The sequence below is a fragment of the Cetorhinus maximus genome, chromosome 15 (assembly GCF_964194155.1).
Source record: "Cetorhinus maximus chromosome 15, sCetMax3.hap1.1, whole genome shotgun sequence".
Taxonomy (NCBI): Eukaryota; Metazoa; Chordata; class Chondrichthyes; order Lamniformes; family Cetorhinidae; genus Cetorhinus; species Cetorhinus maximus.
In genome coordinates this window covers 63,011,291-63,037,587 of record NC_135893.1, presented here as the reverse complement: position 1 = coordinate 63,037,587, position 26,297 = coordinate 63,011,291, and the positions used below count along the sequence as shown (strand labels likewise).

General features: G+C 43.2%; 1 protein-coding gene and 1 long non-coding RNA gene across 2 annotated transcripts in view; one reads left to right on the top strand and one right to left on the bottom strand.

Annotated features, from left to right (window-relative positions):
• The window catches only part of LOC144690754 (uncharacterized), a 92,812-nt gene that overhangs the window by 4,778 nt on the left and 61,737 nt on the right, over positions 1-26,297 (top strand). Inside the window, exon 2 of the long non-coding RNA XR_013578954.1 lies at positions 25,400-25,521. This is a non-coding gene — a long non-coding RNA (uncharacterized LOC144690754). The remainder of the gene's footprint in view (positions 1-25,399; positions 25,522-26,297) is intronic.
• Positions 7,014-8,766, bottom strand: mafk (v-maf avian musculoaponeurotic fibrosarcoma oncogene homolog K). The gene is made up of 2 exons (XM_078559273.1): positions 8,698-8,766; positions 7,014-7,632 (listed from the first exon to the last, which is right to left on the bottom strand). The coding sequence occupies exons 1-2, from the start codon at positions 8,731-8,733 to the stop codon at positions 7,243-7,245; spliced, it is 426 nt and encodes a 141-aa protein (XP_078415399.1). The 5' UTR covers positions 8,734-8,766; the 3' UTR covers positions 7,014-7,242.

Genomic DNA, 26,297 nt, shown 5'->3' with positions numbered 1-26,297 from the left:
TCCACTTAATATCTAGAAATTTTTGATTAAACCATCTCTTAATCTTCTAAATTTCAGGGAATACAACTCCAATTTGTGTAATCTCTCCTTGCAATTTAACCCTTGGAATCCAGATATTATTCCAGTAAATCTACATTGAACTCCCTCCAAGGCCAATGTATCCTTGCTAAGGTGTGGTGCCCAGAACTGCTTACAGTATTCTAGGTGTGGTCTAACCAGGGCATTTTACAGCTGTAGCATGCCTTCTGTCCCCTTTATTCTTATCCTCGAGATATAAAGGCCAGCATTCCATTAGCCTTTTTGATTATTTTCTGTACTTGTTCATGACATTTAGATGATCTGTGCACCTGAACCCCCAAGACTCTTTGGACCTCCACTGTTTCTAGCTTTTCACCATTTAGAAAGTACTCTGTTCTATTTTTGTTGGACTCAAAGAGGTTTATCTTACATTTTTCTGTCTTGAAAGCCTTCGCTAGTTTTATCCATTCACTTATCAATTTCACCTTATCAATGTCTCTTTGTAAAGTTTTGCTTCCATCTACACTGTTTACAATACCATCTATCTTTATGTCATCAGCAAATTTGGATATGTGGCTTTCTATTTCATCATCTAAGTCGTTAATAAATATGGCCAATAGTTGAGGCCTCAAAACAGATCATTGTGGATCACCACTAGCCACTAGTACTCGCCCATTGTCCCTACCCTCTGTCTCCTGCCGCTCAGCCAATTTCCTAAACAGGTCAATAATTTGCCTTCAATTCCATGAGCTTCAACTTTAGCTAAGTGTCTTAAGAGGGACTTTACCAGATACCTTCTGGAAGTCCACATAAGTAACATCCATAAACATTCCCGTCCACTACTTTAGTCACCCCTTCAAAAAATTCAGTCAGGGTTGTCAAGCATGACCTACCCTTTACAAATCTATGCTAGCTCTCTCTAGATCGGCTGAAAAATTTCAAGTTGATCAGTAACCCTATTCTTAATAATAGGCTCTAGCAATTCCTGACAACAGATGCTGGGCTAACTAATCTATAATTTCCAAATTCCCTCTTTCTCCTTTCTTAAATAGTGGAGGGACATGCTTATTTTCCAATCTAAAGGGACAGTTCTCAAAATCAAGAAAACTTTGGAATATCATAATGAGGGCATCTGCAATGTTTCACCTTTTAAAACCCTGGGATAGAAACCTTCTGGTCCTGAGGATTTATCATTGTTTACTGGTATTATTGTTATTTTGATTATATTAATTGTGGTGAGTCCCAGTTCCTGATTCATTATTAATTTCTTTGGGATGTCCAGCATGATGATCTCTTCTTTACTGTAAATACTGATCTAATTATTCAGCATGCCCTCTATTTCCTTGACAATATCATCATTATCAGTTTAAAAGGGGCTCACATTGTTCCAGACCACCCTCTTTACTCAAATGTAATGGTAAAACCCTTGTTGGTTTTGATATCCTTTGCAGGTTTCTTTTCATGCTTCTTTTTTGTAACTCTTACTACCTGCTTTATTATCCTTTGCTGCTTTGCATCTTTGCCATTCACCAGGATCTGTGCTATTTATAGCATTTTTGTGTGCTTTTTCTTTTAGCTTAATGTTGCCAGTTCCATTTTTAGTTGTCCATAGCTATGTTATTTTGGCAAAGAGTTCTTGCCCGTTTGTGGTGTGAACTGGTTTTGTATCATACTAATTCTTTTTTGAACACCTCTCACTGATCTTATTGATTTTCCCAGTTTACTGTGGACAGTCTCTGTCACATCACACTGAAATCAGCATTACCTAAACTTAGAATCTAGCCAAGGCTCTAAGCTCTGGGAATCCATCCCCAAATATTTCTGTCTCTTCACTTCTCTCTCCTCCTTTAAGATGCTCCTTAAATCTACCTCTTGCTCAAGCTTTTGGTCACCTGTCCTAATAGCTCATGGCTAATACCTAATTCTTAATATCGCCTCGGTGAAGTGTCTTGGAATGTTTTACTATGTTAAAGGTGCTGTATAAATGCAAGTTGATGTTGGAATAAGTAAGTGCCTCGGTTTATCACAGTGATGACCATTGGAACTAAACACTGGGGCACAGACAGCATGTGGTGGAGTCGGCAGTCCTCAAACCTCGACTGATTGTCCAAAGGTAGTGCAGCTATCCAGAGATGGTAACATCAGCAGTACCCTCTCTGATCAGGAGAGGCATAAGTTTAAGAGGATATGGTGTAAAGACCTGGTTCGACCGAGGCTAGTTTAAAAATTTATTCTTGAGATGTGGGCATTGCTGACAAGGCCAACATTTATTGCCCATCCCTAGATGCCTTGAGAAGGTAGTGGTAGGCCTTCTACTTGAACCACTGCAGTCTAATTGTTTCCTACAACAGTGACTACACTTCAAAAGTACTCCTAGTTGCAAAGCCCTTTGGGATGTCCTAAAGGCACTATATAAATGCAACATCTTTCTTTCTTTGTAGCAGTTTTGTGACAACTGACAGTCTTGCTCAGGCACTTCAGAGGGCAGTCAAGAGTCAAACATGTTGGTGTGGGACTGGAGCCGCATATAGGCTAGACCATGTAAAGACAGCAGATCTCCATCCCAAAAGAACATCAGTGAACAGCTAAGTTTTTACGACAATCCAACAGCTTCACAGCCGTTCTTAATGACACCAATTCTTTAATTGTAGACTTTTTAAAGTCAAATTCTGAAACTGCCATGGGATTTGAACTCTCATTCAATAAGAACAACTGCTTGTAGCGCCCTTCATTTAATAAAATGTCCCAAAGTGCTTCACAAGAATGTTATCAAACAAAGTGTGAAACCCAGCCAAATAAGGAGATATTAAGTCAGTTAACTACAAGCTTACTTAAAGAGATAGGTTTTAAGAAGTGTCTTAAAGGTGAAAAATGAGGCAAAGGGGTTTTTGGATAGAATTCCAGAGCTTGGGGCCTAGGCTCTGTACATTCTGTGAATTATTAAACCAGTCAATTAGCGTATTCTGTTACGTGCCTAACATACAGTTGCCATGAGGTGCTGAAGGTCAATGCTTTCAGGTGAGGAGAGAAAACACAAAACTTTAATCAATAGGCATCTCTCGCCAAACTGACAGTTTCTCTCTTTCTTCCCCCTTTCACTCGTGTTTCGTCTTACAATAGATTCAACCAAATGCCGTACAAGCAGTGAAGCTCAGATCTAGGGGAAGGGAATTACGGGTGCTTCCCTACACACACCCTCCCCTCCCCTCTTACAGTATTTAAAGTGAAGGCAGTGGGATTGGGAGGGGACATGTCACTCTGTGTCTGCACAGCACTGCCCAACTCCCCAGTGATTGACATGGTCTCCAGTGACAGGTTTGTTACTCTGTGAGGAACACCTCTCGCCTCGGAGGAGATGCTTCAACAAGTGATAGCCTCAGGGTCTGACAAAGGGCACTTTCCACTGAAGGGTTAAGTTGAAACCATGCACTACATAGAAGGACTTCCATAAACCAAGGACTTTGGGGCTTTATATGTAGGATAATGGATACCTAGGAGTGAGTTACAGGCTGGAATCTAATCCAGGGTTCAGGGGGTTTATACATAGAATAATGGATACCTGGGGGTGAGTTATAGGCTGCAATCTAATCGGAGCCGCAAAGCTGCAAGTGTAGTTGGTGCATTCTTCACACACAATCCTTGTACTGTAATTGTTCCAGTATCTCTTATGGAATTCTGTACAGAAAAGTGACAATCGCTGCAAATCATTGCTTTACCTCTCACCAGAGTTGTGGTTACTGTCTTGTAATCTATAGTGGTTATTTTGTTAGAGTATAGAATTTCAGTACAGAATACAGAAGTTGGCCATTCAGCCCAACTGCTCTATGTTGGTGCTTATGTATTCCACAAGCCTCCTCTCACACTCTTTCATCTCACCCTATCAACATATCCTTCTTTTTTCCATCATCTGTTTATCTAGCATGCCCTTAAAGACATCAGCTTTCCTTTTTACTGTGTGGTTGGAAATTTTTCTAGCTAGATAGTATATTAACATGAGTGATTTATGTGCTGAAGCACTAACTACTGTAGTGAGGGAGTCGCTGAAAATTCACCCAATCATCCCTCAATGCACCCTGCTTAAACAGCAAGGCCACAGGGTGTCACCTGAGTGCATCATGTGAGTCATAGCAACCAAGCCAAACCCACAGGTTCTGATCTAAAAACAGGACTGACATTTCCCCTTTACTGAAGCCACTGTATATTTAGAACAAATCACTCTACTACCTACACACCCAGTTTCTGTTCCATTAAGAGGATGAAAACCATTTTGAAGTTGCCCCCACACCTTTCAGGTTGATCTTTAGATGTACACATGGCAAGGTGGCTATCTTTACTTTCCATTTTGGAATGACCTTCCCCTGCCCCAGCCCAAAAGTGTCACCTGTGGCTCAGTGGGTGGCTCTCTCGTTTCTGAGTTAGAGAGTTGGGGTTGGAGCCCTACTGCAGAGACTTGAGCACACAACCTAGGCTTGCACTGTCAGAGGCATTGTTCTCTTCAGCTTCTGTATGCAGCTGACTTGTTGCACTTTGCGGTCCCTTTAAGAGTGGCGTGCGCCTGAGCACACATCTTAAAAGGAACATTACTTGTTCCCTGCAAGGCACATTCCCAATTGCTGGCACCCGATTACCAGTGCAGCTTACAGGGAACATTGGTCAGAGATACTGTCGTTCATGATCCATGTGTTTTGGGACATGCCTGTCTTTTATTTTTGTGCAATATCCCCTTTAAAGTGAACTGGGGAGTATTTTGAAAGAGATTTCCTGGCAATGATATCATTAGGCTCCAAGAAATGCCCATGTGACCTGAGGATGCAAGTTGAAGCAAAAAGTAAATAGAAAGCTAATTGCAGCGGGGTCGGGTTTCAGCCTGTCTTGTGACAGTTGTGGCAGTTCAAACACAGAATTCGCATGAGGGGAGCAAGCCAAGCTTTCTATGAACAGACTAATTTTCTGTTTGGCAGTAAAAAGAAAATACACCTCCAGACACTCTTGGTGAGGTAATGTGTGAGCTAATGGAGTGTTCGTATCAGAGAACAGAACCGTGATGTGTGTTGGTTGGTCAGTTAAAAGGGAACTCTGGAAAGCTACACCATCAAGACCATTGTGACCTGAGGGAGGGAGCAGATGTGCGCCTTGTTGGTGTTAACCATGTCCGGAGACATTGGATGGAATTTGGCTGCCAGTGAATGTGACTCAAGGGTTGAAACGATTGAATGGGAAGTAAGAGATCCTATACAACGGAGGCCAAGTTGGAAAGAGATTGCCTGCAGTGCCACATTTGTGCGGGAAGTAATGTGAGTGCTTGTAACTACATGAGGCGAATCTTTGTTGTATTGACTCTTTAAAGCAAAATTTACCTTTTTATTTTAAATATCCCTTGTCTGTTAACGAATGTCTCTAGGGGAATCATAATAGATAAAATGGTAAAACCAACATCCTGCCCCATCTGGCCTTGCACGTAAAAGCTCTCCGACAGTAATTCGAAGAAGAGCATGCAGGTTCTTCTCAGTGTCCTGGCCCAATATTTATTCTGCAACCAACATGTTATTGAGAGCTTGCTGTGCACATATTTGCTGCTGTATTTCCTACATTACTACTACTTTGGAAGATAGTACTTACTTTGTTGTTAAGCAGCATACTTTATTTTATAACGCTCCTGTGGGGAGCGTTGGGGTGTTTTATTATGTAGAAGTCACTATATAAATATAAGTTGCTGCTGTTGGGACACTCTTGATTTCGTGAAAGGCACAAGAGAAATGCAAGTTGCAGATGGGATATATTCACCCTGATCGTAACCAAACCTGTCCAGTGGCAGAGAATAAATTGGCATAAACCTAAATGTAACCCCTCCCCCTTGTCTACAGTGATAATGAATACATCCAAATTAGTCTGAGACTAGGTGATGCACACACGCAGACAGACCATCCTTCTCGCGACTCAGGGGTTTAAATTACCACTTTAGTAAAGTGAGCTGATTCACTGAAATCAGCACCAATCAGTTTCTGCTCATCTTACGCTTTTGGGATGAGGATGTTTTATAAAAAGATTAATTTTACACAACCATTCCGAATTTACAGATCATTTTCAATTCACTCAGGCTCAGGAAACTGAATTCTTTCCCTTTATAAAACTAGTTCAAAAGGGTGAGTCGCTGTTGTCGATGAAAATGGCCACACCAGCTGCAGCTCTGGGTGCTAAATAACTTGGCTGAATTCCCAAATGTCCCTGTTTCCTTTCCGCCCCTCCCTTTTCAGGAAAACCCTTCTATGGCCTGTGACTCTGTCACAGCCCAGGCTCAATTCTGGCAGCAACAATCTTAAGCCACACGCATTCAAAGTGGTTACCCCATCTACAAAATTAATCTGCATGCAAGTTTGCAAAGGATTGTGCACATCGAGTACTGAAGGAGAAGTTCAAAGCTAAATAAAAATATATATCTTTTGTACAGCTTGCAAGGCACATAGTATTTGACAATTGTACACACTGCTCTAATTGGACACATTTTGTTGAGAGAGTCACAGGACAGAAACCATAGATGTTTGAAAGCCATAGGAATTCGGTTCTCAAAAGGTTTTAAAAAGACACGTTCGTAATCTTTGTTGGGTGTGGATTACGTTCCAGAACATTTTAACAGGTTTGGATGGTAACTTGAACAGTTGGCGAGACCATGCGAATCAGCCACAATGAGTTACAGCAGCATGATGGAAGAGAGCCTATCCATTGTACATCCAGACTCTTAACAGTGCACAGATTCCAGATATGGAGGTCTTTTCCTCCAGTCTTCTGGCAAGTTAACACGGAAACAGTGCTTCTTACACACTTGGATTCTGGGTGTGGGTGAATCTTTGAATCAGCTCCAGCCCTGGCCGTGGGTTATTTTGTTACCTACCACAAAACAGCAATTTTTCTTTAGTTGCAGACTGCAGGTCTTCACACACTTGATGGCTTTACCTTGCAATCTCAGTTTCATGATGTTCAGGGGAGGCTCTTGTTGAATATGATCTCAAGAAGGTGTGCTGATTAAGAGTGTTCCCTAATGTAGGAACACAAAGAGCACATCATTCAGCACCTTGAGCCTGTCCTGCCATTCAATTAGATCATACCTGGTGTCTATGTTAGCCTCATCAACCCACCTTGCACTCCATTACCCAACAATACCCTTGCCCAACCCTTCAACCGACAGTTCCCATACAAGATGATGAAGGAGAGGGAACTGAGAAGGGCCTAGGAGTCAGATGACTTGATGATGGTGATGACACTGGTGGCCAGTGGGGTGGGGCCCTTGGTCATGGTGCGGGCATACTTCTGGAGGGCCTCATACTTGGACTGCAGACAGTCTAGTTCCAATCTCATGTTGGCATTCTCTCTGGTCAGCTTTGCCACCTCCTGTTGGAGGTCGGTCCTCTGACGTTGCAGCTCCTCCTTCTGTGTCACACGCTTGACCCGGCAGCTAGCTGCGTAACCACGGTTCTTCAGCGTGCGCCTACGCTGTTTCAGCTGAACAATCTCCTCCTTGCTCAGGCCTCGCAGGTGTTGGTTCAGCTCTCGGACTGTCATGGCGACCAACTCCTGGTCACTGAGGGTCAGGGCATTTTCACTGGCCTCCTTCTTGACCTGTAACCAAAAAATACTTTGAGGTTATTGTTTTTCTTTCCCTCAGCCTACTTCAAGTACAAGCACACACATAATGTTTTTCCACTTGACTCTCAGCACTGTATCTTTTAAGAAACTCAACTCCATCCAGGACAAGGGAGTCTGCTGAATTGATACCTTAAACATCCTCATCAACTCTACCCACGCGCCATGGCTGCAGAATGTACAACCGCAAGACACACTGCAGCAACTCACAAAGGCTTCTTTGACAACACCTCCTAAACCTGTGACCTTTACCACCTAGATGATAAAGGCAATGGATGCATGGGAACACCACAACCTGTAAGGTCCTCTCTAAGTCCAAACCGTCTTGATCTGGAAATATATCAGCCATTCCTTCAATGCCACTGGATCCAAATACTGGAGTCCCCTCACTAACAGCAATGAAGAAGCACCTTCACCATACAGTCTGCAGCAGTTCAAAAAAAGGACCCACCATCACCTTCTCAAGGACAACTAGGGATGGGCAATAAATGCTGGCCTTGGTGGGAGTGAAACATGGTGATGGGCCTACTTCATAAATCGCTGCATTCGTGTGGTGCTATTAGGTAGGGAATTCCAGGACTTTGACCCATTGATGATGAAAGAATGGTCGATGTACGTCCTAATCAGGATGGTATGTGACTTGGAGAGGAACTTGGCAGATGGTAGTGTTCCCGTGTGTCTGTTGCCCAGTCCTTCTAGGTGGTGGAAGTTGCAGGTTTGAAAGGTGCTATTGAAGGAGGCTAGGCGAGTTGCTGCAGTGCATCTTGTAGAATGTAGATGGTACACATTGCTGCCACTGTGGAAGGAGGGAAGTTATCCTCCCTTAACAATGAGGGGGACGTTGAAATCTATTATGCACTTTGCTGCTTAGCAGAATGTTTTAAAATGGACGAACACTGAGTAGACAAAAATATTTCTTTTTAAATTGTTAAAACTTTTCATTTTACTGCTGTCCTAGGTAGTGTCTTGAGTAGGAACCCAAACTACTGAAGTAAACCATTAAAGAACAGCAAATAAGACAAATATAAAAAGAATCCTCACCTTTATTGCTTTGCTTCCTTTGGGATTAGCCGTCATTACCCCAGCAACATCGGAGAGTACAGAGACAGAAAGTACACTGCAAACACAACAAAGTACAAACCATAAACTATTATTTAAATAGTTTATCATTGAAACAAAATCGGTTTCTTCCTTTCCATTAGAGAAACGTAGCAAAAAAATCTTTAAATCGCCAAGATAGCCCATACTGTGCAACCATCGCGGTTTCAAGCTTCACCACTGAGAGAAGCAATATTTGGAACTTTCAATAAACAGCCAGGTGTTCCCAATGCAGTTGTTAATCAGTGACTGCACAAGATTCCCCAATGTGGAACTGTGTCACATACACACAGCAGGAAGGTCCCAGCTTCAATGTCCCTATTGAAGGAGCTGATCACAGCTGGGTCACCAGTGCTTCAATTGGCCTTGGCACCTTGGACCAGAACACCAACCAGGACAAAGCTCACTTGATTAGCACCCTATCTACCACCTTAAATATCCACTCCTTCTCTCTGGTGCCCCGTGGCTGCAGTGTGTACCATCTACAAGGTACTCGACAATTCATAATGCTTCTACTCCCAAACCTGTGACCTCCATCAACTGAAAGGATAAGAGCAGCAGGGGCATGGGAATGACATCACCTTCAAGTCATATACCATCCCTATTTGGACATTCGTTTTTTCATTGCCACAGGCTCAAAATCCTGACACTCCCGACCTAAGAACGTTCTGGGAGCACCTTAAATGAATTATTTTGAGATTGAGAGTTCATGCTCCTGATCACTACCCATTGAAGCTTGGCATTTTGTATGGTTGCGAGTGAGGAGAGGATAGGCAGTGACTGGTACAGGTAACAGAGGACAGGAAGCCCTTGTGTAGCTGTACCCAGGCTGAGTCAATAACATGGGATGGGAGAGGGAAACAGCATCCACCCTAAGAGGAACATCTCTTCATCTCCCCAACTCCAGTCCTGACGCCCAGTTTCACAGACTATTTATCACAGTAGTAAAAAAGACAGAACTTGCATTTATATAGTGCCTTTCACAATCCCAGGGCTTTCCAAATTGCTTTACTGTTTAAATGTAGGAAACACGACAGCCAATTAAAAAAAATAATAATTTTATGGGATGTGGGCATCACTGGCTAGGCCAGCATTTATTGTCCATCCCTAATTGTCCTTGAGAAGGTGGTGGTGAGCTGCCTTCTTAAACCACTGCAGTCCATGTGGTGTAGGTACACCCACAGTGCTGTTAGGGAGGGAGTTCCAGGATTTTGACTCAGTGACAGTGAAGGAACGGTGATATATTTCCAAGTCCGAATGGGGAGTGGCTTGTGGGGGGGATCTTCCAGGTGGTGGTGTTCCCATGTGTCTGCTGCCTTTGTCCTTCTATTTTGTAACGTTTGTGGGTTTGAAGGGTGCTGTATAAGGAGCCTTGGTGCGTTCCTGCAGTACACCTTGTCGATGGTGGACACTGCTGCCACTGTGCATTGGTGGTGGAGGGAGTGAATATTTGTGGTTGGGGTGCCAATCAAATGGGTTGCTTTGTCCTGGATGGTGGCAAGCTTCTTGAGTGTTGTTGGAGCTGCACTCATCCAGGCAAGTGGACAGTATTGCATCACACTCCTGATTTGTGCCTTGTACATGATGGACAGGCTTTGGGGAGTCAAGAAGCGAGTTACTCGCTGCAGGATTCCGAGCCTCTGACCTGCTCTTGTAGCCACAGTTTATATGGCTAATCCAATTCAGTTTCTGGTCAATGTAACACCCAGGATGTTGATAGTGGGGGTTTTAGCAATGCTAATGCGATTGAATGTCAAGGGGTGATGGTTAAATTCTCTCTTGTTGGAGATGGTCATTGTCTGGTACTAGTGTGGTGCGAATATTACTTGCCATTTGTCAGCCCAAGCCTGGATATTGTCCAGGTCTTGTTACATTTCGACATGAACTGCTTCAGTATCTGAGGAGTTGCGAATGGTGTTGAACATTGTGCAATCATCAACAAACGTCCCCATCTCTGACCTTCTGATGGAAGGAAGGTCATTGATGAAGTAGCTGAAGATGGTTGGGCCGAGAACACTACCCTGAGGAACTCCTGCAGTGATGTCCTGGAACTGAGAAGATTGACCTCCAACAACCACAATTATCTTCCTTTGTGCTAGGTATGACTGCAACCAGCAGAGAGTTTTCCCCAATTCCCATTGACTCCAGTTTTGCTAGGGCTCCTTGTTGCCTCACTTGGTATAATGCTGCCTTGATGTCAAGGGCAGTCACTCTCACCTCATCACTGGAGTTCAGCTCTTTTGCCTATGTTTGAACCAGTGCTGTAATGAGGTCAGGAGCTGAGTGGCCCTGGTGGAACCCACACTGAGGGTCAGTAAGCAGGTTATTGCTAAGCAAATGCCACTTGATATCACTGCTGATGACCCCTTCCATCATTTTACTGATGATCGAGAGTAGACTGATGGGGTGGTAATTGGCCGGGTTGGATTTGTCCTGCTTTTTGTGTACAGGACATACCTGGGCAATTTTCCACAAAGCCGGGTAGATGCCAATGTTGTAGCTGTACTGGAACAGCTTGGCTAGGGGCGTGGCAAGTTCTGGAGCACAAGTCTTCAGTACTATTGCTGGAATATTGTCAGGGCCCATAGCCTTTGCACTATCCAGTACCTTCAGCCATTTCTTGATATCACATGGACTGAATCAAATTGGCTGAAGACCAGCATGTGATGCTTGGGACCTCCGGAGGAGGCCGCGATGGATCATCCACTTGGCACTTCTGGCTGAAGATTGTTGCAAATGCTTCAGCCTTATCTTTTGCACAAGTGTGCTGGGATCCCCCATCGTTGAGGATGTGGATATTTGTGGAGCCTCCACCTCCAGTGAGTTTAATCGTCCACCACCATTCACGGCTGGATGTGGAGAGGACTGCAGAGCTTAGGTCTGATCCGTTGGTTGTGGAATTGCTTCGGTTTGTCTATTGCTGCTGCCTATGCTGTTTGGCATGCAAGTAGTCCTGTGTTGTAGCTTCACCAGGTTGACACCTTTTGCGGCTCCTGGCATGCCCTCCTGCACTCTTCACTGAACCAGGGTTGATCGCCAAGCTTTGTGGTAATGGCAGAGTGGGGCATATGCTGGGCCATGAGGTTACAGATCATGGCTGAGTACAATTCTGCGGCTGCTGATGGCCCACAGCACCTCATGGATGCCCAATCTTGAGTTGCTAGATCTGTTCGAAATTTATCTCATTTAGCACAGTGGTATTGCCACACAACACGATGGAGGGTATCCTTAATGTGAAGACAAGACTTCATCTCCACAAGGACTTGAGATCACTCTTACCGATACTGTCATGGACCAGATGCATCTGTGGCAGGCAGGCTGGAGAGGATGAGGTCAAGTACGTTTTTCCCTCTTATTGGTTCCCTCACCACCTGCCGCAGACCCAGTCTAGCAGCCATGTCCTTTAAGACTCGGCTAGCTTAATCAGTAGTGGTGCCACCGAGCTACTATTGGTGATAGACATTGACGTCCCCCACCCAGAGTACATTCTGCGCCCTTGCCACCCTCAGCGCTTCCTCCAAGTGGTGTTCAACATGGAGGAGCACTGATTCATCAGCTGAGGGGAGAAAAGTACACAGTAATCAGCAGGAGGTTTCCTTGCCCATGTTTGACCTGATGCCATGAGACTCCACAGGGCCCAGAGTCGATGTTGAGGACTCTCAGGGCAACTCCCTCCCGACTGTATACCACTGTTCCGCCATGTCTGCTGGGTCTGTCCTGCTGGTGGTACAGGGCATCCCAGTAATGGTGATGGCGGAGTCTGGGACATTATCTGTAAGGTATGATTCCGTGAGTATGACTATGTCAGGCTGTTGCTTGACTAGTCTGTGAGACAGCCATTGGCACAAGCCCCCAGATGTCTGAGAGCCGGACTTTGCAGGATGGACAGGGCTGAGTTTGCCGTTGTCGTTTCTGTTGCTGAAGTTGATGCCAGGTGATCTGTCAGGTTTCTTTCCTTATTGTCTTGTTTTGAGCAGTTTTATACAACTGAGTGGCTTGATCAGCCATTTCAGAAGGCAGTTAAGAGTCATTGCTGTGGGTCTGGAGTCACATGTCGGCCAGGCCAGGTAAGAACAGCAGGTTTCCTTCCCTAAAGGACATTAGTGAACCAGAAGGGTTTTCCTGACAATCGACAGTGGTTTTATGGTCATCATTAGACTTTTATTTCCAGATTTTTATTGAATTCACATTTCACCACCTGCCATGGTGGGATTTGAACCCGGGTCACAACCTGGCTCTCTCAATTACCAGTCCAGTGACAATACCACTACGCCACTGCCTCCCCAATTTGCACACAGCGAGTTTGTGCAAACGACAATTCGATAATGATCAGATCATCTGCTTTAGTAATGTGGGTTGAAGGGTGAATATTGCCCAGGACACCACGGAGAACTTTTCTGCCTTTTTTTGAAAGTGTCATGGGATCTTTTATGTCTGCTTGAGAAGGCAGATGCAGCATCAGTTTAACATCTCATCTGAAAGACAGCATATCTACCAGTGCAACAATTCTTCAGTATTGCACTGGGAGTGTCAGCCTAGATTTTGCGTTGAAGTCTCTGCAGTGGAAAATAAAGGCCCTCCATTATTTATCTTTCTCTCTTCCTTGGGTGAAGTGCATGACTCTCACTGTACAATGCCTGGAGGTATAGACGCATCCATTTCCAGTCGCTCCCAAACAAGTCCCGTCACTCTCATCCAAGACCCGGCACTCAAAACCGAATTCCATCACCCCGAAGCTCCCTTTTGGGGAATACCCCTCAAAGGGTTTGTAACCCTTTGCAAGAGATTAATGCCATAATTAACCCATACCACCATATCTCTGACCTGCAAATGTTTGACAACTCAAAATGGGGAAGTTTCACTTCCCAACATAGAACACAAGGAGCATAAAAATTTATACCTCCCCATAAAGATATCACTATTGTTAAAAATAATTGCACAGAACCTACCTGCTGGCTGTCCGGAACGGGGTGGGGGAGGGGTTGGGAGGGTCAAGCTCTTGCTCTGTTTTTCTGTCACAAAGTGCTAAAACTCAAACCATGAAAACCTCGTCTGGGAGACAGTTAGATGAAAGAATCAGTAAAGCCAGAAGTGAGATAGGCTGTAACTAAGCCCCCAACTCATTTACATACAAACTTTGCAGCAAACGACCACATCCTGGAGATCGTGATTGTGCACACCCTACCAAACATTTCCACACAGACTGCAAACATGCATTCCAACCTACAACCATGTGTGTCCTTGCTCCTTCACACCTTTGGCCGTGCAAACGTCAATTGGGCAAACTGTAAGCTCTCCTCCTTCCCTGCACCCCGAACCCACACGTACCATCGCGCACTGAGAATTATGCAAACTCTGAATTTACCCTGAAGCCTTGATGGATTCAGAACCAGCATACAATCATTATCGAACACTTCCTCTCAGCTTGACCCCTATGCGTCGGGGGATAAGTCCCAGACCTCAAGTGCAGACAAACTGATCGGGAAAATCCAACTTTGATTCCCATTGTTTTCCAAAGCCAACAGCTTGCATTTATATAGCATCTTTAATAGAGTAAAACAACTCGAGGAGCGTCACAGAAGTGCTATCAAATAAAATTTGACACTGAGCCACATATTAGAGTTGCTTGGTCAAAAGCCCTCTACTTTTTATTATCATATTTCCCACGTCCAAGTCTAAATCATTTCATCCATAATTAAAACGAACACATATGAATTACGAGCTGGAGTAGGCCATTCGGCCCCTCAAGCCTGCTCCGCCATTCAATAAGATCATGGCTGATCTGCTTGTAACCTCAACCACACATTCCTGCCTACCCCCGATAACCTTTCATCCCCTTGTTAATCAAGAATCTATTTAGCTCTGCCTTAAAAATATTCAAAGACTCTGCTTCCACTGCCTTTTGAGGAAGAGAGTTTCAAAGAGTCACTACCCTCAAGAGAAAAAATTTCTCATCTCTGTCTTAGATGAGCGACCCCTTATTGTTAAACAGTGACCCCTAGTTCTGGATTCTCCCACAAGAGGAAACATCCTCTCCACATCCACCCTGTCAAGACCTCTCAGGATCTTAAAGGTTTCAATTAAGTCGCCTCTTACTCTGCTAAATTCCAGTGGATACAAGCCTAACCTGTCCAACCTTTCCTCATAAGACAACTCGCTCATTCCTGGTAGCAGTCTGGTAAACCTTCTCTGAACTGCTTCTAACGCATTTACATCTTTCCTAAAATAAGGAGACCAGTACTGTACACAATACTCCAGATGTGGTCTCTCCAGTGCCCTGTACAACTGAAGCACAAACTCAATACTTTTGTAATCAATTCCCCTCACAATAAATGATAACATTCTATTAGCTTTGCTAATTACTTGCTGTACCTGCATACTAACCTTTTGTGATTCATGCACTTGGACACACAGATTCCCCTGAATCTCAGAGCTCTGCAATCTCTCACCATTTAGACAATGAGCTTTTTTTATTCTTCCTGCCAAAATGAACAATTTCACATTTGCCCACATTATACTCTATTTGCCAGATTTTTGCCCACTCACTTAACCTATGTCACTTTGCAGCCTTCTTATATCCTCTTCACAATCTACTTTCCTACCGATCTTTGTGTCGTCAGCAAATTTAGCAACCATTCATTTGGTCCCTTCATCCAAGTCATTTATATAAATGGTAAAAAGTTGAGGCCCCAGCACTGATCCCTGTGGCACACTGCTCATCACATCCTGCCAACCAGAAAAAGACCCATTTATGCCAGCTTTCTGCTTTCTGTGAGCTACCCTTTATCCACAGCACGTGACTCCTTCAAAGAACTCCAATGAATTGGTTAAGCATGATTTCCCTTTCACAAAACCTTGTTGACTGCCTGATTGCCTTGAATTTTTCCAAGCATCCTGCTATAAAATCTTTAATAATGGCTTCTAACATTTTCCCTATGACCGATGTTAGGCTAACTGGCTTGTAGTTTCCTGCTTTCTGTCTCCCTTTTTGAATAAAGGAGTTACATTTTCTATTTTCCAATCTAATGGAACCCTCCCTGAATCTAGGGAATTTTGGAAAATTAAAACCAATGCATCAGCCATCTCACCAGCCACTTCTTTCAAGACCTTAGGGTGAAGTCCATCTGGACCTGGGGATTTGTCAGCCTGCAGCCCTAACAATTTGCTCATTACCACTTCCCTTGTGATTGTAATTTTCCCCGAGTTCCTCCCTCCCTTTCATTTCCTGATTTACAGCTAATTCCTTGATGTTACTTGTGTCCTCTATAGTGAAGACCGAAGCAAAATACCTATTTAATTTGTCTGCCCTCTCCCTACTTTCCGTTATCAGTTCCCCATACGCACTCTCTGTAGGACCAATGCTCACTTTGTTAACTCTTTTCTGATTTAAATATCTATAGAAACTCGTACTATCTTTGTACTACTAGCTGGCTTTCTCTTGTACTCTAATTTTTCTCTCCTTATTAATCTTTTTGTCATTCTTTGCTGTTCTTTATGTAATTATATGCTTTTTCTTTAAGTTTGATACACTAACTTTTTTAGTTAACCACGGACAGTGGGCCCTCCCCTTGGAATTTTTCTTTCTCATTGGAATGTATGTATTCTGTGTATTCTGAAATATCCCTTTATATGTCTGCCGAGGTGTCAGCTGTGGCTCAGTTCATAGCACCCTCGCCTTTGAGTCAGAAGGTAGTGGGTTCATGTCCCACTCCTGGAAAAAAAAAGTCAAGAACTGTGAATGTACTCAGAGTTACATAGTTGTTGGGAAAGATTTATTCCAGACCACACAGCTCAATACTCCCTTTATATGTCTGCCACTGAACCTCTATTGATCTATCCCTTAACCTAATTTGCCAGTTCACTTTAGCTAGCTCTGCTTTCATCCTCTCATAATTGCCCTTATTTAAGTTTAAAATAGTAGCCTTGGACACACTTGTTCCTCCCTCAAAATGAAATTCAATCATATTATGATCACTGCTATCTAGGGGGTGCCTTCACTATGAGGTTATCAATTAATCCCATCTCATTGCACAATACCAGGTCTAGTATAGCCTGCTCTCTGGTCGGCTGCAGAACATGCTATTCTAAGAAACTATTCTACGAACTCATCCACATTACCTTTGCCCATATGAGTTTTCCAGTCTATATGTAAATTAAAATCCCCCATGATCATTACTATACCTTTCTGACAAGCTCCCATTATCTCTTCTTTTATACTCTGTCCTACCATGTAGTTACAATTAGGGGACCTGTTCACCACTCCCAGAAGTGACTTCTTCCCTTTATAATTTCTCATCTCAACCCTAGCCACTTCTACATCCTGGTTTCCTGAATTTAGGTAATCCCTCTCTAATGTGCTAATACCATCATTAATTAACAGAGCCACCCTTCCACCTTTTCCTAACTTCCTGTCCTTCCTAAATGGCACGTACCCTTCAATATTCACATCCCAATCTATGTCATTCTGTAGCCACATCTCTGTAATGGCTATCAGATCATACCTATTTATTTCTATTTGCACTGTTTTGTTTCGAATGTTATGTGCCTTTAGATACAGAGCCTTTAGTTTTGTCCTTTTATTATTTTTGTAACATTTCACCTTATCTGCTGAGTTACACTTAGATTTGTACTCTTTGTCCCTTCCTGTCATGGTCTGTTTATCATTTCCCATATTAATACCTATCTCTCTTGCTTTGAGAACTTAAATTGACCTATCACTATGTCCTGGAGTACACCACTGTCAGCTGAGCCATGGTGGATAGGACGTTGGCCTCTGAGTCAGAAGGTTCAGAATCAGAATCATAGAATCTTAATGGCACAGAAGGAGGCCATTCGGCCCATCATGTCTGCACCAGCTCTCCAAATGAGCATTATGACCTAGTGCCATTGCCCTGCCTTTTCCCCGTATCCTTGCACATTAGATGATTATTTGAATAAAAACAACGTCCTCTTGAATGCCTCGATTGAGCCTGCCTCCACAACACTTCCCGGGCAGTGCATTCCAGACCCGAACCACTCGTTGTGTGATAAAGTTTTTTCTAACATCTCACTTGCTTCTTTTGCAAATCACTTTAAATCTGTGCCCTCTCGTTCTTGATCCTGTTACAAGTGGGAACGGCTTCTCCCTACCTACTCTGTCCAGCCCCCTCACGATTTTGAGCATCTCTATCAAATCTCCTCTCGGCCTTCTTCTCTCCAAGGAGAACAGACCCAACCTCTCCAATCTAGACCCATAGCTGAAGTTTCTCATCTCTAGAACCATTCTTGTAAACCTCTTCTGCACTCTGTCCAATGTGTTCACATCCTTCCTATGATACGGTGCCCAGAACTGTACACAATGTTCCAGCTCAGATCTAACGAGTGTCTTAAATAAATTCAGCATAACCTCCCTGCTCTTGTACTCTATGCCCCTATTAATAAAGCCCAGGATACTATATGCTTTATTAACTGCTCTCTCCACCTGTCCTGTCACCATCAATGATCTATGCACATAGACACCTAAGTCTGTTCCTGCACCCCCCTTCAGAATTTCACCCCTTTTTTTATATTGTCTGTCCATGTTCTTCCTATCAAAATGCATCACCTCACACTTCTATTGAAGTATTGAACTTCGTCTGCCAACTATCTGCCCACTCCACCAACTTGTCTATGCCCCCTTGAAGTTCCACACCGTACTCCTCGCAGTTTAAAAAACTCCCAAACTTGGTATCATCTGCAAACTTTGAAATTGTCCCCTGCACACCAAGATCTAGATCATTAATATATATCAGGAAAAGCAAAGGTTCCAATACCGACCCCTAGGGAACTCCACTACAAACCTTCCTCCGGCCTGAAAAATATCTATTGACCGTTACTCTCTGCTTCCTACTTTTCAGCCAATTTTGTATCCAAGGTTGTGGGTTCAAGCCCCACTCCAGGGGCTTCAGCTCAAAATGTAGGCTGAGATTCCATGTCAGTCGTGAGAGAGTGCTGCCCTGTTACAGGTGCTGTCTTTCAGCTGAAATGTTAAATCAAGCCCCCTGCCTGCCCCCCTCAGTCAGATGTAAAAGATCCCATTGGCTGCTGCTACCATTACCACGGTAACTACACAGCTGTAAAGTGCTTTGGCAGCTTCTGAAATTGTGAATGTTGTTTTATAAATGCAAGATTTTCTTTCAATTCCAACCAACGAAATTCCAAGACTATTTTACCCATAGCAATAAATTTCCAACCTGTCTGTTTGTTCTGTGTTGCTACATTTGCACTTTTACCAAGTGCCTGAATTTTTCAAATAGTTCTCTGGTGAGCTACCTTCTGAAGATCCATGTATACTTGCCTCTATGGTAATCCCTTTACCTGAACAGCTAATTGCTTCTTCAAAAAACAAATTCATCAGATACAACTTGCCTTTAGCAAACCTGAACTGGCCATCTAATTGCCCCTTGTCCTGCTAAGTGCTAGTCTGATCTTGAATCATGGATTTTAAGAGTTTGCCCACGATGAAGATTAGACTAACTGGTTTATAGTAACCCTGTTTGTGCCCCTCTCCCTCCCTTAATAAGAGAGAAATCATTTCTGGGGGAATCCAGAACAAATGTTAAAATTAGAAATAGACCTTTCAAGGGTGATATCAGGAAGCACCTTTTCATACAAAGAATTGTAGAAATCTGGAACTCTATCAAAAAGCTGTTGAGGCTGGGGATCAATTGAAAATTTCAAAATGAGATGAATAGATTTTTGTAACATGGGTACCAAGGACAGTAGATGAATTTAAGATACAGATCAGCCATGATTTAGTTGAATGACAGAACAGGTGCGAGGGCTGAATGGTCTCCTCTTGTTCCTATGTTCTCTGAGCACCAACGTTATATTTACTTCCCTCCCGTCCTTCGACTTGCATAATTTGATAAGGACTGAAAAAACTGTGATCACAGCTGGTTAGAGTGAAGAAAATTAATGTTTTTTTAAGTTCCTCTTTAAAGATGATAATCTGATTCAAAGACAAAACCTCATTTCTCACTAGGGAAACAAATGCTCCCTTATCACAGATCTCCATAGTTAAAGAATGTTACAAAGGTCCAACTGAATTTCTAAAAACGTCCATAAGTAAACAAGAACCATTAAATGCCTCCCCCATGCTCCCTCACTTCCCTTCTACACATTGCCTGATGTACCCAATTCATTCTTTCCCCCAATTGTTCCAAACAAAAATATGCGAAGAAAAGAACTCACATTTCTATCACTTCTTTCACATGTCAGATTATCTCAAAGCAATTTACAGCCAATGAGGTACTTCTTTGAAGTGTAGCCGTTGTTGTAATGTCAGAAACTAGCAGCCAATATGTGCACAGCAAGCTTCCACAAACAGCAATGTGATAATGTCCAGATCATCTCTCTGGTGATGTTGGTGGTGGGCTGAATATTGGTCAGGATACCAGGGAAAACTCCCCTCCTCTTCCTTTAAAATTGTGCTTGGGATATTTTATACTCACAGAAGAGACCACTGTTTAACATCTCATCTGAAAGAAGGCACTTTTGACAGTACAACATTCCCTCAGTACTGGCATAAGAATGTCAGCCTCGATTATGAAGTCAAGTCTCTGTACTGGGGCTTGAACCAATGACCTGCTGACTCAAAGATGTGAATGCAACCCATTTGAACTATAACTAACACAACTGAAGAGTTTCAATAGTTTGGCAGGTACAGCCAACCTACCACGCATGGCACTGAACCTTGTACAATTGCCAATCCATGCCAAGTTGGTTGATGCCTGTCCACGGGATCTGACGAGGAAGGAGGCATCCTGCACTCATCGCCATCTACACACAACGTATTGGAAAGGGGTTGTCAGGCAGTGTTAGGATCCGCTGGGCTATGAAGACCCTTGTCAAACCAACCACCATATAAGCTGCCTGACGCTTCCCCTCTAGATCACACAAGAATGATTACCACTCAGATGAGATACCAAAAATGCACCTGTGGGAATGTACCTCACCCAGATGTCAAGTCTAGCATTACTTCACAAATCTGGCCAGAAGTGAAGCCACAAGTCAGTCGGAGGCTTAATCTTATTAAAATATGACTGAAATTTCACTTTGCAAAAGAACTGAAGGGTTCAGCAATGAATTGACAGAATTGAGACAAACCTATGGTACAGTGGAAAAAATGTTTTGATTGGGAGGAAGGAACCTGGACCAGGTCATCAGGAGAACTCCAAATCTCTAACACCAACCTGAAACAACAGAACATGTGCAAGCAGCTTTCCACATTGGAGTCAGTCTAGTCTACATTAGAGTGGAGTTTGAACCCATAGCATTCAGAGGCAAGGATATCACCAACTGAACCAAGCAGATAGAGGGTTGCTGACAGAGGTCCATTAGACTGTTAGACCACCATCTTCTCTCAACTCCCACTTACCTGCCAGTGTACATGGGGTTTCAGCCAAAGGAAATCTTGTGCCAGCAGTACACTCCCCTCCAACATTGTGTTTGAGCTGTTTGTGTTCAAGTCATGAGCTGCAGGTGCCTGGGCACCTCTAATGCCAACTCATTAGATGCACTGACACAGTGATATGGCCTAGTACAGCACAGAAACATTCAGCCCAACTAGTCAATGCTGGTGTTTGGGCTCCACGGGAACCTCCTCCAACCCCTTCTTCATATCAGCCTATCTACATACCTTCTATTTTGTTGCCTCCACTTGTATTTATCAATGCTGATCTACTTCCAGGTAAATGATTTTTGAAATGCTTGCCAGATATGAAGTGGGAGACACGATCTGCAAAGAGTTGCATGGAGGAAAGAAGGAAACCAATAAAACCACACACACAGGTCCAGCCTGTGCAAGCAGCTTGCTCACCTACAGTTTGAAGCAATGCATTTAAATCATGACATCGACTCCCTTTAAATGGATAATGCTGCTTTGTTCATGCAGGGATCTTGTCTGCTAGTCTGGGCTGGGGGGTTCCTGGATCTCCCTCTCCCTCTCCCCTCCTCCTGCAACTGCTTTCATTGTGTTTGTCTCTCCGCTCACCATCCCAAACATTTCATGGAAACCCCAGGGGAGATAATCCAACACAGCCAGGGTCACTATGGAAACCCCAATTGTTGCATCGTGTCATGATTGGCAGGGCATTGGGAGAGCAACCTGATCCTCAATGCAGTGCAATACACAATTAAGTAATTAAATACAAACAAGAGATTGCTTCAGAAAGTTAGCCTGCTCTCAGCCCAGAACCTAAGATACTAATGGAATACAAAAAGTTAATGCTGATATCAAATTAAATGGGCCACAGGGCACAAACTGATACAAAAGCATGTTCAGAGCTGGTGTCAGGAAGCACTTCGTATAAAGAGTGAACCTTGTCCTCCTGCTAGAGAGTCAATGGGAGCAAAGTCTCTGCAATGGGAGAGGGACTAGGCTTCATTGCTACAATGAGCTGAGTGGCCTCCTAATCTTTAATTTTGTGGGTTTTAGGACAAGTGACTAAAAGCTTGATCAAAAAGGTTGATTGTAAGGAGTGCCTCAAAGGTCAAAAGATTTAGGGAGGGAATTCCAGAGGTTGGGGCCAATGGTGGGTTGAAGGGAATCAGAGATGTGCAAGAACCATAGTGGGAGGATAGCAGAGATCTTGGAGGGCTGTGGGGCTGGTGGAGGTTACAGAGATAGGAAGGGGTGAAGTCTTGGAGGGATTTGAATATGAGGATGAGAATTTTAAAATTGAGATGTTGCCAGACTGGGAGCCAACATAGGACAGTGAGCACAGGAGTGATAAAATAGTGCTCGAAATCTAAACAGAAGTGCCCCAATCCACAGCAATCTAATCATTCCACACGAACGTACAAACACAGTCACGCCTATTATGAACCCCTTCATAGCAGAACCATGAGTCACCATGTGCAGCAGACTCCAGAAGAACTGAACATGTTGCTAATTCTGGGCACAATATGGCTGCTGGCTCCTCTCTCTCCAAAGATGTACATCAAAGCAGACACGTGTTGCATGTGTTAGCTTCTGATGACATACAGACAGGATACTTTCTTGTAAACCTACATCTCAACTCCTTGTTTGTGCTTCACTATGTGTCACTACTAGGTCCCTTATTGATTGTGGTATATATCAATGATTTGGACTTATGTAAGGGGATTGATTTAAGAAGTTTGCAGATGATAGAAAAATTGCCTATGTGGCTTTTAGTGAGGAAGAGAGCTGTGGACTGCAGGAAGATATCAATGGACTGGTCAGGTGGATAGAAAAGTGGCAAATGGAGTTCAGTCCTGAGTGTAAGATAATTAATTTGCAAAGGCCAACAAGGCTAGTGAATATACAATAACTGGTAAAATACTGAGAAGTGTAGAGGAACAGGGGGAGCTTGGAGTACATGTCCACCGATCCCTTAAGGTGGCAGGACAGGTATGATAAAGTGGCTAAGAGGACAAACAAGATACTTTTATTCATTTAGCTGAGGAATAGAATATAAGAGCAGGGAGGTTATACTAGAGCAGTATAAAACATTAGTTAGGCCACATACAGTTCTGGTCACTGCATTAAGGAAGCATGTGATCACACTTCAGAAGGTACAGAGGAGATTTATGAGGTTGTTGCCAGGACTGGAGAATTTTAGCTCTGAGGAGAGTTTGGATAGACTGGGGTTGTTTTCTTTGGAACAGAGAAGGCTGAGGAGAGATTTAATTGAGGTGTGTGAAATTATGAGGGGCCTAGGTAGAGTGGGTAGGAGGGATCTATTTCCCTTAGCAGAGATAATATAGATTTAAAGTAATTGGTAGAAAGATTAAAAAGGAATTTTTTTTACCCAGAGAGGAATGGGAGTCTGGAACTCAGTGTCTGAAATGGTGGTAGAGGCAGAAATCCTCGTCGCATTTAAAATATACTCAGATATATATGAAAAAGACTCGCATTTATACAGCACCTTTCACAACCTCAGGATGTCCCAAAGTGCTTTACAGCCATGAAGTGTAATCACCATTGTAATGTCGGAATTTGTGCACAGCAAGCTCCCACAAACAGCAACGTACTTGGAAGTGCCATAATCTACAGAGCTTTGAACCCAAGAGCTGGAAGGCGGGTTTAGGTTGGATAGCACTTTTTCAGCTAGCACAGACACTATGGGTCAAATGGCCTCCTTTTTCATTGTACATTTTTTATGTTTCTGATTGAAGTCTGGTGACACAACCAATTCTCATCATGCTGGATGCCAGAAAGTGCCTAATGTTTGAACTAATAATTGCAGTGGTGTTTACTGTAGAAATTAAAAAGTTCCTCTGATGGCTCAGTTGCCTACTACATGCCGTAGCTCAGAGGGGTGTGCTCTTGCCCAGGTCAGAAAATCATGGCTTCAACTTTCACCTGCAAGGCGTTGAGCACACTCCAACACGGTACTGAGGAAATGCTGCACTGTTGGAAGCGCTATCTTTCAGATAAGAATTAAACCGGGGACCCTTCTGTCCTCTCAAGCAGATGTGAAAGATCCCATGGCACTATTCAAAGTAGTGTAGAAGAGCTCTCCCGGTGTCCTGGCCAATTTCCTCAGGATGTCCGAAAGACAACCTGACAATGAACTACTTTTTTTGAAGTGTGGTCATTGTTGTAGTGCAGGGAATTCAGCAGCAAATTTTGTTCCACAAACAGCAATGAGATAATGCCCAGGTTTTTTTTTAAAGATTTTGACTGAGGGATAAATATTAGTCAGTGTTGTCTAGGATTTCATAAAGTGTATTAGTCAAATCTTTATGTTCACTTGTTTGCTTCCAAACTGCAAAAAGTCCAGAGAGTTAAAAGATTCGGATACATTGGAAGCTTTATAGTGGAGAAAATGTCCTAAGACATTCCATTGGTATAGAGATGGAGACAAGGAGTGTTGATATTCACTTATAAAACAGCTTTAAAATAGAAAACATCCTGAGATATTGGGGGGAGGGGAATGCAAAAAAAAAATTAGAGATAAAGGAACAGACATGGTGGGTAAGATGACCAAAAGTATGGGTGGAAAGATGGATTTCAAGAAGGTTTTCAGAGAGGCAGAGGCAGATCCAGAGATTAGGGCCAAGGCAGCGATAGACTGTTCCATCAATGGTGGGGTGAAGGAAGGAGTGGGAATGCCTAACATGCCATTCACAGTTGGAGGACTAAGCATTTCAGGAGCTAATAAAGAGCTAGAAGTTATATAGAGATGGGAAATGGTGAGATCCTGAAGGGATCTGAAGACAGGGCAGACGATTATAAATTCAAGACTCTGGGGGACATGGAGTGAATGTTGATCAGGAGGATGGGTGTTGAGTGAATAGGACTTAGTGCAGGACAGGAAGCTAGTTCGGACAATTTGGGGTTTATGTAGGATGGAAAACATTAAGGAAAATGATAACAAGCCTGGGTATTATGGAAGGTAGGAGGATATTGGTGTTGGGAGGGGCAGACTATGGCCTAGCATGCCATAGTCAGAGAACTAGGATTACAGGAATGGATACCGAGCTAGAAGAGCTTATATAAAGAGAGAAATACACAGTAAGTCTGGCAGCATCTGTGGAAAGAAACAGAGTTAACTTTTCAGGTGATGACCTTGCATCAGAAACGTTAACTCTGTTTCTCTCTTCACAGATGCTTCCTGACCTGCTGAAGATTTCCAGCATTTTTTTGTTTTTATTTCAGATTTCCAGTATCAGCAGTATTTTGCTTTTATATAAAGGTAGGATGTGGTGACGTCATGGAGAGATTTGAAGACGGGGCAGTGGACTCCTTCTGCATGACTTTGCCCCACCAAATTCCATCAGGTAATTGGTAAGGCAGAAAATGGAAAGATCCAGAAGAGGAGAGCTCATCCATGCAGAAAGACACTAAAATCCCATTATAACATTTAACTGTTTAATATTTCCATGGTTTCTGCTTTCCCTGGCTAATGCAGAAACTCATTGCATATCTCATCAATCATTGGGTGAGGAACTTTCTTGAATAATTTGACACTAGGGTCAATTACTTGTAGTTAACAGGTCCATGCCAAATGGTGCAATTGGAGGTGATAAATTAAGAGCCATGCACAGTATTGAACTGTACTGGCGCAGGAGAAATATTTCCTATTAGGACACTGAGTCTAGGAACAATGCTCAACTTTAAAAAAAATAAAATAATGTTATAATGTTCTCCATTCATCTTTCAAATTACATAAAATTTACAGCACAGAAACAGGCCATTCAGCCCACAGAAGCCTCCATGCTTCACAAGGGCCATTTCCACTCCCCATGTCAGCAGAACCTTCTATTCTTTTCTCCCATGTGCATTTAGCCAGCTTCCTCTTCAATGTGTCCATGCTATTCGCTTCAACAACCCATGTGGTAGTGAGTTCCACATCCTCTTAGTTTCCCTCTCGCTTCATCTTGTGCCGAATTTCAGAGGAACAACAATGGGCGTTAATTGGCAGACAAATAAAAACAAAAACAAGGAGGGGCTGAACTATGACCCCAGTCATTACACAAGGTTCATATCCTAGAGATACGAACATACTTTTAACTTCTTCCCGGCAAAGAGATGCAGCCACATGCCCTTATGTTTG